Source organism: Podarcis filfolensis (genome assembly GCF_964270895.1).
Source record: "Podarcis filfolensis genome assembly, chromosome: 12".
Classification (NCBI taxonomy): domain Eukaryota; kingdom Metazoa; phylum Chordata; class Lepidosauria; order Squamata; family Lacertidae; genus Podarcis; species Podarcis filfolensis.
Window position 1 is genome coordinate 26,447,123 of NC_139614.1, and position 13,568 is coordinate 26,460,690.

General features: G+C 42.1%; 1 protein-coding gene across 1 annotated transcript in view; it reads right to left on the minus strand.

The window, feature by feature from the left end:
* Positions 1 to 10,238, minus strand: part of AHR (aryl hydrocarbon receptor) — a 47,581-nt gene extending 37,343 nt beyond the window's left edge. The window contains exon 1 of the mRNA XM_083578596.1: positions 9,365 to 10,238. Within this exon, the coding sequence (XP_083434722.1) occupies positions 9,365 to 9,420 (56 nt within the window). The 5' untranslated portion in view covers positions 9,421 to 10,238. The remainder of the gene's footprint in view (positions 1 to 9,364) is intronic.
* Between the last annotated feature and the right edge of the window lie 3,330 nt (positions 10,239 to 13,568).

Consider the following 13,568-nt stretch of genomic DNA (forward strand, 5'->3'; position numbering starts at 1 on the left):
GGAAACAGAGCTCTTTGGTTACCTTAGTAAACACTCCTTTTGTAAATGGGGATAGTCATTCATCCTTCTTTTGTTCACCAGAAAATCTTACTTCCAGTAAATGCCTTAACCTTTTGTTTTTCCTAAGCCTATAACTGGTTATAGACTTCTGCACTTAGGGAGACCTGACAAGATCTCAGAAGCAGTATGATTTCAGGAGAGCTGTCTTGTTAAAATAAATTCATCCCAACTGTCTCCTAGAGCTCTTGGTTTTCTGTATCTGTCTCTGCACTCTTCATCCAATGACCATCGACTGTTAAAGCCTTATCACAGCTAAAGAAAGCCTTTTTCTTTTTGGATTTGCCCTGATGCTAAGGACAGCTGCTAATGTTGACATGTTTTCTTGCACATCACAAGGAAGGAAAAGCATAACTGTCTCTCCCGCCTCGCCTCGCCCTGCCCTGCCCCCAGCTTCCCAATCTCCGCTCGCTTCAAGCCTTGCTCCATCCTGCTCCCTCAAGCACTGAAGCAGCACTTAGTCCCACTTGCACCTCACTTTCTCTATGGCAGTCTCCAAAATTATCTTGTCTTACTTTCTCAACAGAAACCCATTTTTGGTTAGGGGGAACCTCTGATCTCATCTCTGTTGCTAAGCATCTTATGAGAGAAATTCTCTACCTTGACTGCTGCAAAACATCTGTGGTTGAAATGCTAATTCCTGAGTTAGCTTTACTGGACCAACAGAAACCTGTCCTCCAGCAGAAAAGAGCCAGGTCCATAGACAGAAAAGTTTCCAATGGAACTAGAGTTAAATTCCCCCTACTGATTCAAGTTCCAGAAGGGCTGAATATTAGTAAGTATGTTTCTGATGTGTAGAAAGATTAATGTCCAGAACAAGTGTGGCAACACCTCCTCACAAACAACAAAACAAAATAAAAACAACTGCAGCAAGTTTGAAGATACATACAAGCATCACTATGCAGCAAATGAGTATTTGAAAACAGCCTGCCAAGAAATCCCACAAGTTTAGAAAGCAAATATGCCACCAGAAATGCACCAGGATTAGTTGCAAGACAGGTGACAAAGCTAAAATTAAAGCTTGATAACTATGTCACTCTAGGTACCCTTCCTGAAATAATGGCATAACATAATTTCAATACTGTCTCTTTTACAAAACATAGCAAAAGGTTCCATCCAGTTGCCATTACCATTAATTCAATTCTACACAACATTTTAGACAAAGAAATTATTATATTTATTTATTTATACTCTCCCATCTTCCTAATGGGACTCTAGGCAGCTTAGACAAGGAAATGCAGCAAAAATGCAAATATAGACCAGATCTTATGTGCAATTGTTTATTATCAAGAAGCAATGCAAAAAAATAAATCCACAGTTGTTCCCAGACATGGATTAATTATTAACAATATCCAAAAAAGAGTTAGCTATTTTCTATATAGTTTGATACCTGAATTATTAGTTCTCAACTTATCTGCTTTGGGCAGACACATAATGTAACTTAAGTACTCTGATTTAAGGCAGTAGAGTTGCAGCAGTTTCAACCAAGCAGTTTCAGCTTGGTTTAAAAACTGGTTACGACAATTTGTCTACAGTATCGAATAATGCATTTGGTTTATTCATTATTACCCTTAAAACCATATTTTGGCCTTGTTCCAGATTGAAAAACACGTGGATTTTCATATAATAGTTGGAGTTGCTTGTGACAAAGAAATGTTACAAGAATAATTATCAATGTGTCTAGTGCTGGTTAAGAAAAACTATTTTTTAAATTAGTCTCTGTGTAAATTTAGCATCTCCTTGCAGTCTTGAAATGCTTTAGATTTACTGAAATGCTTTGGCTTCCACCACACCAATAGCATAGTCCCTTACCCTCCTTGGTTTACTGGTGTGGCTGCCTGCCTTTCCTCTCAGCCCCACCCCCTTTACTTTAAACACAGAGGGTACTAATTTCGGTGAAAGTTGACAAAGTTACTCTTTTTCCAGTTTTGGATCAGACCAAATTACATGACATTGTGCAACTCAAAACTGTCAGTAGCCTAATACAAAGCAAGCTGCTCAAAGTTGGATTATGAAAACGTAAAACAGGGTCTCTTAGCGTCTACACAATAGGGAGAAGACAAAAACTATAGGGAGAAAACTGATCATCAAACAGAAATCATAGTAGGAACTGGCCAGAGGAAATTCATCCTAATTTCAGAAGTCTTATCCTTAACAATGAATGGAAATATTTTGCTTCTTGTTCAATTCAATAGGTTTGTCACTCTGGTTAAGTGCTTGAATTTTAAATTTACACATCCCTTGTTAGTGAATTAAAATAGGTTCTTTTCACTCTCTTTGCTAACAAATAGAAGGATACTCTACTGCAAAGATTATGCAAACACTGTTATTTCCCCTCTCCTTTCGAGATCCAGAATTTGCATTCCAACAGAATACCATGGTACAAAGTGTAGAGTAAGGAGTGTCACCTTTATATTTTTGGGGGGCTTTCAAGATTTAAAACCAGCTTTCCTCAACAGGAAAATAAAGGTTCAAGAGTTGGCCAGTGATGGTGACTGGCTGTTAATGGTCAAAAGGTTTACAGTTGGCTTATCAGTCATTTGAGGTTGACCGCAATACCTCAAGGGACGCCCCTCTCCATATACACCTACCCAGACCCTGAGATCATCCTCTGAGTCCCCATGAGAGGTCCGGAAGGTCGCAACACAAGAATGGGCCTATTCTGCAGTGGCTCCCCATTTGGGGAATGCTCTCCTCAGGGACGTTTGGTAGACACCTTCACTATACACTTTTAGATGTCAGGTGAAAACATTCCTCTTTAACCAAGCCTTTGGCTGATTGACATCCAATGTCCTATTAAAATGTGTTGTAGAAGGGGGGATTATTGGGTTGTCATTGTTTATATTTTCATTATGTATTTTATATTCTAATTTTATGATGTGAACCACCCTGAGATCTACAGATATAGGGGGGTATACAAATTTAATAAATAAATAAAATTTAAATATCTAAGTATAAAATGAACCAAGGCCATGTTTCCCACAGGACTAATCACTGGAATACATCTCTTCTCTGGATTAAGCAATTATGTTAAACCTATTTCACTATAACACAATATTAAAATAAATGTTTTAAGAATATATACTCTCTTTTTTAGCCAAAACAATACTTAAAATTTATCATTCCACTGTGACATTTAACAGAAGAACACTTCTCAGATTACACAGAGTTCCAGGAATATTCCCAGTTGCACACTGTTTAAAGCTCCCCAAATCTGAACTGTTTTAAGTTCTATAGGCAGTTTATAATAGAAGTGTTTTGCTTAAGTAAATCACTCTTAGATAGGTACCAGACAATTTTCAGAAGAGCAGAAAAAAATAAGCCAGTTAAATATATTTCTCAGTTGTAAAAGGTTTACAGCTTTCCTTTAGCTAGTAGACAGGTAGTCCAATGCTATGTAGAAGTTAACCCTACTGAATGTAGTGAGACTTACTCTAAGGCAAGTGCATATAATTCTCACAGCTTAAACAAGTATTGTTATAGACTTTCTGGTATTTATGTAATATTTTATTCCACTCTGTAATATTGTATTTCAACACTTGAGGGGGTGGAAGAGGTTATACATATTCAGTTCAGATATGCAGAAGATGCTGTGCACATGTAAAACACAGCAGTTATATTAAAGGAACCTGCATTTTAATGTATGCATGGACAGAATCCTATTCTATTCTTACTGACTCAAGTGATTTCCAAAAATGTTAAGAAAATTATCCTTAAACATTCTATCACTATTGTTTGAGGCCTTAATCACCTGCTTTCAAATACTCCAACAGATGAAAGGCAAAAAGAAAATGGCTTAATAATTTTAATGTTATGTGCCTATAAAAGTAAGGCCAGAAGGAGCCTGGGTTTCACCTTCTCTTTCTCTATTATTGGAGATATGCTGTGGTCAATACAGTACTGACTAGAATTGCACATCAGGTCATGCGCCCAGAATAATTAGGAGGTTCTTCATACCTTTTAACCTGTGTTAAGGTTTTAGACTTCTTAGAAGTTCTTGTAAGTTTATGTTAAATCTGCTGCAACTCGATTTCTTATGTACAGTGCCAATCCTGAATGTATTGGATTTGTGACCATTATGCTCATTTGCCTTCCATAGCAGTAACGCTCTGCTGGATGAAATATTAATTGCCTCTAGTCTATTTTTTGGGAATCCTGCAACGAGTTTTTACTCTGCTAACTATACATTGGAGTTCTGCTCTGGCTCAATATTGAGTAGAACTCCATGACAGTGTTATGGTGATCAGCAAGTGAAAGGTGTCCACTTATTTACTCTATGTTGAGAATCTCTTAAGTAGCTCACAATAAAGCAGGGGTTGGCAAGGGTTACCCACCATGGGCTGGATCACTCCCTCAGAGATTGTCTGTGGGCCAGACTGGCGCAGCATGATGCCAGAAATTGCATCTGTGCATGTCTGTGGCACTGGAAATTGCGTCTGCACATGCCCAGACGCCAAAAATCACACCTGCACAGAAGCACAAACTCTGACGCCGTTCAGCGAGTCCCCCATGCGCTAAACCGGTGCAGCATGGCGCAGGGACTCGCCGAGTGGGTGGCTCAGTTCAGGGGCAGCTTGTGGGCTGGTAAAACGGTCTTCATGGGCCGCATCCAGCCCACGGGCCACACGTTGCTGACCCCTGCAGTAAAGCAATACAATTAAAAGCAATCCTAAAGGCTAGATTAAAAATAACACAAATAAAGTTGAGCAAAGGACAAAGCAGCAAATAAAGTTGTCTGTATATGTATACATGTTTTCAGGTAGAGGAATAATATTTTATGTGCATTTGACAGTGTTGGTGGATATGTTTCACAATTTTATACTTTCCCCTGTGCACCTCTGGATGAATATAGGCAGCATATGATGATGAAACTATTCCACTATTTCCCACATCAACATATGACATGGTTCTTAAACAAAAACAACTTACCACTGAAAAGTCAAATTAAATGCAAATCTTTTGAAACATTTTAGTCCAAGTCCATAAAAGTAACAATGGTTGAATCTGTCTCTTTAATTAATGTTTCATTAAAAAAAACCTTTAAGTATATATATTATGTTACCATAGAATGACATCTAAAATTAATTCTGATCCTAAATACATTCATAAACACTAGTACTGAAATGAAAAGGAGCCACATAACACTTTCAGTTCTTAGCCAAGGAAAGGTGCCAAGAACGACAGCCTGGGAAAAAACAAAAACATGTTAGGACAGGAATTCCCAGAACCATGCTGCAGGGAGGTTCATCAAGCCACAGAAGGGAAGGCGAAACAACAGGGGGGAATTATCTGACTGCCCCCTGGCAGATTCCAATAAATAACCCAATCGTATGACCCACTGAATCTACACACAATAACTTGTCAGCTTTTATGCCAGAATCTTGTAACCAGCAAGTCTACAAATGGCAGTTTCAAGCGAGCTATAGCCCCACGATCCCAGTATGAGAGCAAGACTTGGGGGTGGGGGTGGGGGTGGGGGTGGGTGGGCTGCCAATTCATTTTGTCCCCTGAATGATATCAGCTCCATCAGAATGTGAGGACATTCTTCATTGTATGCTAGGCCTAGGAGGCTGGGAAGTCTATTTGCCCTTTTTAGATACAGAATGTTGTAACAGTTGCAGGGATAAAAGCCAGCACTTATATCCTGAACGTTCTGCTCTTCCAATACAAAGTTGCACCCAGTATCATAATGGGCTTCAAAAGGCCCAAAGAAAATATACAGAAAGAAAGCCATATGTGAACCTATATTCTTTCTATTTCATATTCCTAATGGGACAACAACAACAAAAAGGCGGGGGGGGGGGGAGGCATGAACCACATCAAACCAGGGCTTTCTTCAATTGGCTCCTTGTATAATGAATCAGTATTCATGAAGGAGCAAAGCACCACATACATGTCATGTTATACTACAGTGGGGGGTAGGCCACACATCAATAGAGCACTTAAATATACTGATAAAGCCTGCCATACTGATAAAGCCTGCCATTAAGCAAGCTCAAAGAAAGCCAGAATATAAATGCAATAAAATAAATAAATATTAAGAGCTCCACATACCTCTGAAAGGGGAGCAGTGAAATCTTAAGCACAGAAACAAGTTCCTCTGAATTCAGTGAGATTTATTCACAGGTGTAAGAATTAAAAAAATGTTTTTCTAAGGAAGTGTTTTGTCTACTCTTCAACAACATTGGTTTGGAATATTTTTACTTCCACAAAGTAGCCCTGAAGAATATTTCTACATTGCAACCGACTACAGCACTTTTCCTTTGGAGTATGTATCTTTTGTATATACAGTACTAGTGCATGTGTACCATAATGTAGACACAGGAAGGAAGGAATTCTCTTAACTTTAATCCTATACAAAGATTAAGTGTAAGTGTTGCCCTCCTACATGAATTGGCTTCGTAAATCAAGAGGAGTGCTCTATTAAGTAGAATGCCTGCTAAATTAACTTTGTCGTGAGCCTGATTTGTTTCATAAGTCAACAATCGCATAGCTAACAAACCCTGTTTGACATGAAACTGTGGAGAACAAGGAAGCTCAAATACAAGCTTCCAAAGATTTCACATTCCTCACATGATATGCTGGTAGTTGTATCTCACAATAGTACATGAGTGAGTCTGAGTGTTTTTCCTAGAAGCAAGGGGATCTCTTCAGCAACAACCAGCTTAAGACTATTCCATACATGCTAAAAAATATTTCTATAGGATACAGTGTTAAAAACTCACTGCATTTGCACATCAGAAGCCTGCTTCTGTTTACAAGACAAACTACAATGTTACTTAACAGTAAGTGTTGCATAACCGTCACCTCTAAAGTAAACTTTGGAGACATAATGGCTATCCTTTTTATGAGAGTGCTGCTTTTCTAGAATCCAGAAACTACTACATAATGTACCTAAGGCTGCTTAATAAGCACAGATAACTTTCAAGTACTGTAATGTGAGGTCAGATACATAAAGTACACTGGCAACCCCCCCCCCCCCCATTATTTATACTGCATGGCAGTAACACCTGCCAACCCCCTGCCCCAGCATTTTCATGCTGGATTAGAAAAATAAACTAGGATTATTTTATTTTTTAAAAAAAATCCTGCATCTCAAGGTTAACACTAGCACCTTGAGGACAATACTAGCTTTGCCAAAGTTATAGAATTCAATTTGTATACATTATTCCAAAGGATTTCCTCCTGCATTTGTTCCTATTAACAATTTTAAAAGGCTAACCAGTTAGACTCCACAATCTACATTAAACATTGGTATGCACTTTAGTAAACTTTAAAATTGCTAACACAGCACAGACCGCTCCCATACCATTCCATTTAATCTTTCTTGAAGTCCTTTGGGAAATCCCACCAAGCTCAGTACAGTTACTTTGTGTTGGGGAATAAATATTTCATCAGCAGTGCTACTTAACCAGTAAACACAGATTAGTGAAAAGTGGTACTCATAAACACTACAGAAAAAGGATTTTTTAAAACTAAATATTAATTTTAAATCAAACACCTAAGGGTAAACCTTCATACCTATGATTAACTTTTTTTTTAATTAACTATTGATTTCATATATTCCTAGGATAAGAATTTACACACCCATTAAAAATATAAATCCATTTTTTTTCTACGATTGCTTATCGTTCTCTTAAAGATGAAACCAATCTATCTGAAAGTACATAGCTTTGACAGCTTGGTAAACATGTACATTGTACAGTTTTACATTTGTAAAGCCTCGTTTGAAGAATTACAACCATTACAATAAATACGAAAAAGTGCACAGATTACTGACACACTTAAATTATTCCATCTGTATCACAATACTCCTGGCCTCCACAACAACAAGATGCCGCTCCGGAGACTGACACTGCACAACATTGTGGCCTACGGTGGTGAGGTAGAGAGCGGCAAATCACAATACTGTACAATATAATCATCATAAAACCAAGCTGAGCAAATGAGTAAATGATCGTCTTCGAATCACAGACGAGCCCACTGCAGTGGCAGAAGCACAGTCAGCACAACGTGGCTTTCTGCACACACACCATACATTAACCAGCAATCCCTGTTAAGACAGCACAAGTCACAGCCCACAGCCAAAATAAGCCAAAAGCTACATCCATTGCCGCAAGCTTTCGATAATTATCTTAAACTTACATTGAACAGACTGCCAGACCATCACCTTAAATGCCTGCTGACATCCTTGGTCAGGGAGCCCGGCCACACTGGCCGACAACGCAACCCAATGCAGGTTTACCCAGAACCAAGTCTCATTATGTCCAGTGGGGCTTACTCACAGGTAAATGTGCACAGGGATGCAGCCTTACACTCAAATCATTCCTTCATCCCCTCCCACCTCCCAGTCCTTGTTCTGATTTTAATCAGCTGTTTGAATTTAACTGGGTCATCAGAGCCTGACAAAAATAGGGCCCCGAATCAAGGCTTAATTTTACTGCAACTCAGCCCAGGAATCCATTTCCAATAGCACAACTAACTGCTGAAATATATGTAGCTCCTAAGCTGCCCCTGTGCATGTGCAGAGTGCCTTTTCCTCCCTAAATCACAACCTGTCACCACAAATTTAGAACAAGGTTCAGAACGGTCCCCATGGCAGGCCATTCCGAATCCCAGCCCAGTTTTTCCCAAGATGAACAAAATAAAACAGTGGGCACTGCCTTAAACTTAAGACTTAAACCTTTCAAGCGGAGAACAAGAGGCTCCTTTAGACCTTTACAAATTATTTACAAACATCCAGGGGAGTCACCAAATGCGTTTCTACCAGAGCAACGTAAGGAGGGATGACACAGATTGCGCAAACGGTTAACTCGGGCCACCAAATCCCTTTGCACATGTTTAAGAGTTATCCCAGGGCACCTTGTTTAGAACGAATAATAATAATAATAGGATAGATAGATACAATGGGGGGGCGTGATCCACAACTGAAGGCTCATCGACAAGCTGAAGAAACTGCCGGAACACAATAGCAAAGCATAACCTTACAAGGGGGAGGGAGAGAGAAACAAAAATACAAAAAGTTGCAGTGCGGGCACTACGAGGGTTTGGAGGCGATGCGCTCGCAGCAAAGCAACGCACAAGGTTACAGGGAAAAGGGCATCAGGGTTAATTGGAGGAGGAGGAGAGCTGTGCAGAGTGTGTGTGTGTGTGTGTGTGTGTGTGTGTAGAAAAGAGGCGACAGCTTTGCAAAGGGGAGCGGGGAGGGGAAATCCAGACCTCAGCATGGAGAAAAAAAGGCACCCGTTTTTGCTCTCCAGGAACATCCACCCCACCCGACCCCACCCCACCCACCCGACCCACTTACATTTTCTGCACGGGTTTCCGCCGCTTGCGGCTGGCGTAGGTGACACTGGGGTTCATCCTGCCCCCGCTGGCCGAGGCTCCAGCGCCTCTCCTCTCCTCTGGCTCCTGCGGCAGAGAGCGGCAGCCCCTCGTTACTTCTGCACCGCCGCCCGAAACAACAACCGCCACCTCTCGGCTTGAGAAGCAGAAACCTCTCCGCAACTATGTCAGCGGCGGCTTAAGAAGGGACCTTGTGTGTGTCTGTGTGTGCGAGAGAGAGAGAATATTCCTCTCGGGGCGAAACGGCTCCGCTCGCAGCTTCCCGGCCTGCCTTGACACCGTTGTTGTTCGTCGTGCTGCTGCTGCTGCTCGCCCTGATGCCACTCCTGCCGCCGCGGCGCGGACTCCCCTGAGAGGCGGCCGACGGAGGGAGAGAGGAAGGCGGGCGGGCGGGCGGGCGAGGAGGCGGCGGCAGGAGGAGGAGGAGCGGCTGCTGCGGCGGCGGGGGACGGGGCCAGGTGCTCGGCGCCGGCTACACCCACTACGGCCGCCCTCCTCCTCCTCCTCCTCCCCTCCCTCTTTCTCTCTCCGTCTGGCCGGCGGGAGTGCGAGACAGGTGCGGAGGCGGCGGCTGCGGCTTCCCGGGCAGCTGCCCTCAGTCGCCGTCTCTCCTCCTCCTTCTCCTCAGGAGCGAGGCGGGAAGCGAAGCCTCGCTTCACCTCAGCGAACGTCGTCGTCGTCCTCCCTCAGTGTCGGCCAGAAGGCCTCGCTACTGTTTTCCCCTCCCTCCACGCACCCTCTCTCTCTCTCTCTCTGGGCTATAGCAACGGCTCTTTCCGTCTCAAAAGCCACCCCGCCAGCCAGCCAGCCAAGCCTTGCTCTCTCCCCCGGGGCCCGCCCCGCCGCCGCCCACAGAGGAGGCCCTTGTGGGCGTCGTCGGCGTCAAGGGGGCGGCGCGGCGCCATGTTGGGAAGGTCAAGCGAGGGAAGCGAGCAGGCACGGCGGGTGGATGGGGGAGAAGCCGAAGCAGGCGGCTGGGCCTCCTCCTCCTCCTCCTCCGGCGGTTTTCCCGATGCCACGGGGTTCTGGGCCGCAGGAGGAGTGGGGGGCCACACATCAGGACAACTTCGCCGCGCTTGCGGGGAGGACAATAGACCCCCACCATAACAAACAAGCGACGCGATCAGATAGAGGGTGGAGAGAGAGATTGATTCTTCTTTTTCTCTCTTCACGCAGTTTGCCGAACGCGCACGTGCGAATCAGACTGGGAAGTGGTTGGCCTGAAGTCCTGTGTGAGCGCTGGAAAGAAGTTGCTGCAGGAAAGTGGCTCCCCGCCCACATGGCTCACCTGCACTGGCAGGCAGTATTAGAAATGGATTTGCTCAGCTCTCTCTCTCTCACTCCCTGGCTTTTAAAAAGAGAAATTCCCCAGAGCTGCTTAGACCACAATCCAAAGAAAACACAACGTTAAATCTAGGCAGTAAGTAAAAAACTCAAAATAGGTAAGAAGCAGTAGTACTTCGGTGCAATATCAGAAATTGCAGTCTCTCGTAGATAGAACATTTTGATTTATTTTTTTTAGTTGGAAGGGACCCTCAGGGTAATCTAGTCCAAATCTGCAATTTGGGGATCCTGCCATAGACATCCCTAGGTGGGCTCGAACCACCAACCTTCTGGTTTAACAGCCAGACAAGTAGATAGATATGGGGTGCAGTTGTCAACACAAGAAGCATCCCAATCCTGCACAGTTGTTTGTGACCATCTAAAAAGAACATCCATAGAGATTATTTGCTGAGTGAATGCTATTTGAAGGAACTCCATTAATTTTAAAAGATTGCTTTTTCCCATAGCTTCACACCCCCTCAAACATAGCATATATCCTTTATTTTATGTGATTTTAGGGAAGCACAGCTCTAATAAATCAACAAAGATTCTTGTAGTACCTTAAAGAAACCCCCACACAGGGTGATGCTTCCATTAGACACAATTCCATCAGGTCAACAATTCTGATGATATATTCTGCAGAGTAAAGATGGATAGGCATGAACCGGAGCTAACTGAATAAACAGAAAAATAATTGTTTCCTAGGACAAATCCTACTGTCACTGTTTTAAATGAATGCTATACAGGGTAATGAGATATGTGTTACAGTCTTGTGCTGACAGCGTGTTATAGATCAAATAATACCAATGTAAACTTGAAGGAGAGGAAATGAATCAAAGGGCTCTACAACACTCTTTGGCACTTGAGAAATCAGTTATCTACCTTTGTCTTTTTAAGGTGCATTGATGTTTTTGATGTCTTTGCTGTAACTACAAGGAGAGAAAAGCTGAGATAATGAACTACATTTGATGGACGTATGGATTAAATCCGGCCACAGATCCAGGAACTGCAAAACAGTTCGTGACCTATAGGGTTATATAACCTCTGTGGTTACAGCACTCCACAATATAGTAGCTAAGTGGATTCTTTCAGTATAATAATTACAAATAAATTTATTAATTTATTTCATAGAATCAGAGAGTTGGAGGGGACCCAAGGGTCATCTAGTCCAACCCCATGAAATGCAGCAATCTCAGCTAAAGCATCCATGACAGATGGCCATCCAACCTCTGTTTAAAAACCCCCAAGGAAGGAGAGGCCACCACCTCTCGTGGGAACCTGTTCCACTGCCGAACAGCTTTTACTGTCAGAAAGGTTTTCCGAATGTTTAGTTGAAATCTCTTTTCTTGCAACTTGAAGCCATTGGTTCGAATCCTACCCTCCAGAGCAGAAGAAAAGCATTTTAAAAAAAGATTTCAAAACTGCTTAATATTTTAAAATCTCCAAGTGGTACACAAAAATACAATATAAAAACAATAGTATGGTATCATAAAAACAAATATAACTAGTCACATACTTCAGAGTTCCTGACAAATAACAGAAGATTATACAAGACACACCTTTGTGAAAGGAAACAAAATCAGAAGGGTTTAGGTTTGTAAGAGTCCATATAGAGAAGTGCATTGGAGTCTACATGTGCCTTATAAACTACCTGTTAAAAATCAGGACCAAGATGTGGGTAATCCTACATTGTAGGTAATACTGATAAAATAAGGGCTGCGGACTGGTAGTAAGCGAAACCAGGATAAGGATAGAAAACCAGACCAGCAGGCAGGAAGTGGAAACAGGACAGAGAGCAACTACACTATTACAGGCCAGTTAGCTTTGTGTCTGTGTTGGAAAAACTAAGAACATAATTTGAACCTATTGGATCAGGCCTGTGGTGCAGCTAGTCAAGGGTACTGTTTTCACAATGGCCAACCAGATGCCTATGGGAAGCCCAAACAAAAGTAGAACCTGAGCACAACAGCCCTCTCTAACTTCCTTGGACAAACTCTATAGAAACACAGTAGTACAGTAGCTCCTTTCATCCATTTATCATTGAATGGGTACTTCATATAATTAATAGGAAACAGTGTTTATGTTTAGGTCTGCACCCAAATGGGATTAGAAGTCATGATCTAATAGAAGTATACACACAAACAACTCCCATCTATATGCTTCATCAGTGCAGACATTCACACCAATGCACAGAATTCTAGCTGCGTGGAATTACTGCTACTAATTGGAGTGAAGCACTCCTTATGCAGTTAAGAGGGTTCTCATGCATTACATTGAATGAGTCGCTATGGAATGTAACAGTTGTTCACTTTAACATATAAGCAATCTGCATATACAAATAGTGGGACTGTAGAAATCAACATGTGTACATCCTTTCACACAAACATTTGTACGTGTGTGGAGACAGCTTGTGCCTGTGGTCATTGTGATTTGTGAACAAGTCTAATGTGTGATGGAGACCAATTTATTAGCGGGGGGAAATAGGCCAAGGTTGCAATCCTACACAAATTTACTTGGGAGTAAATCCCATTGAACTTAGTGGGACTTACTTATGAATGAATGTGCTTCAGATCACTCTGTGAAGCACAGTAAGTGGTCTAAGGATGTGGACTATCTTCCATTGAAACAAATGGCAAACTCCTTAAAGGAGAGAGAGAGAGAGAGAGAGAGAGAGAGAGCGCGCGCGAGAGAGCGCACAATTCTGAGATCACTTGCAAGGTGATGATACATTTTGAGAGCTGGAATTCATTCCTTTAAGAAGATGTGAAGGAGCATTATGCCGTTCTTAGTTCAAAGGTAGCTAGTCAACTGATATATCTCTGGTTGCAAGCCAGTCGTTGAAA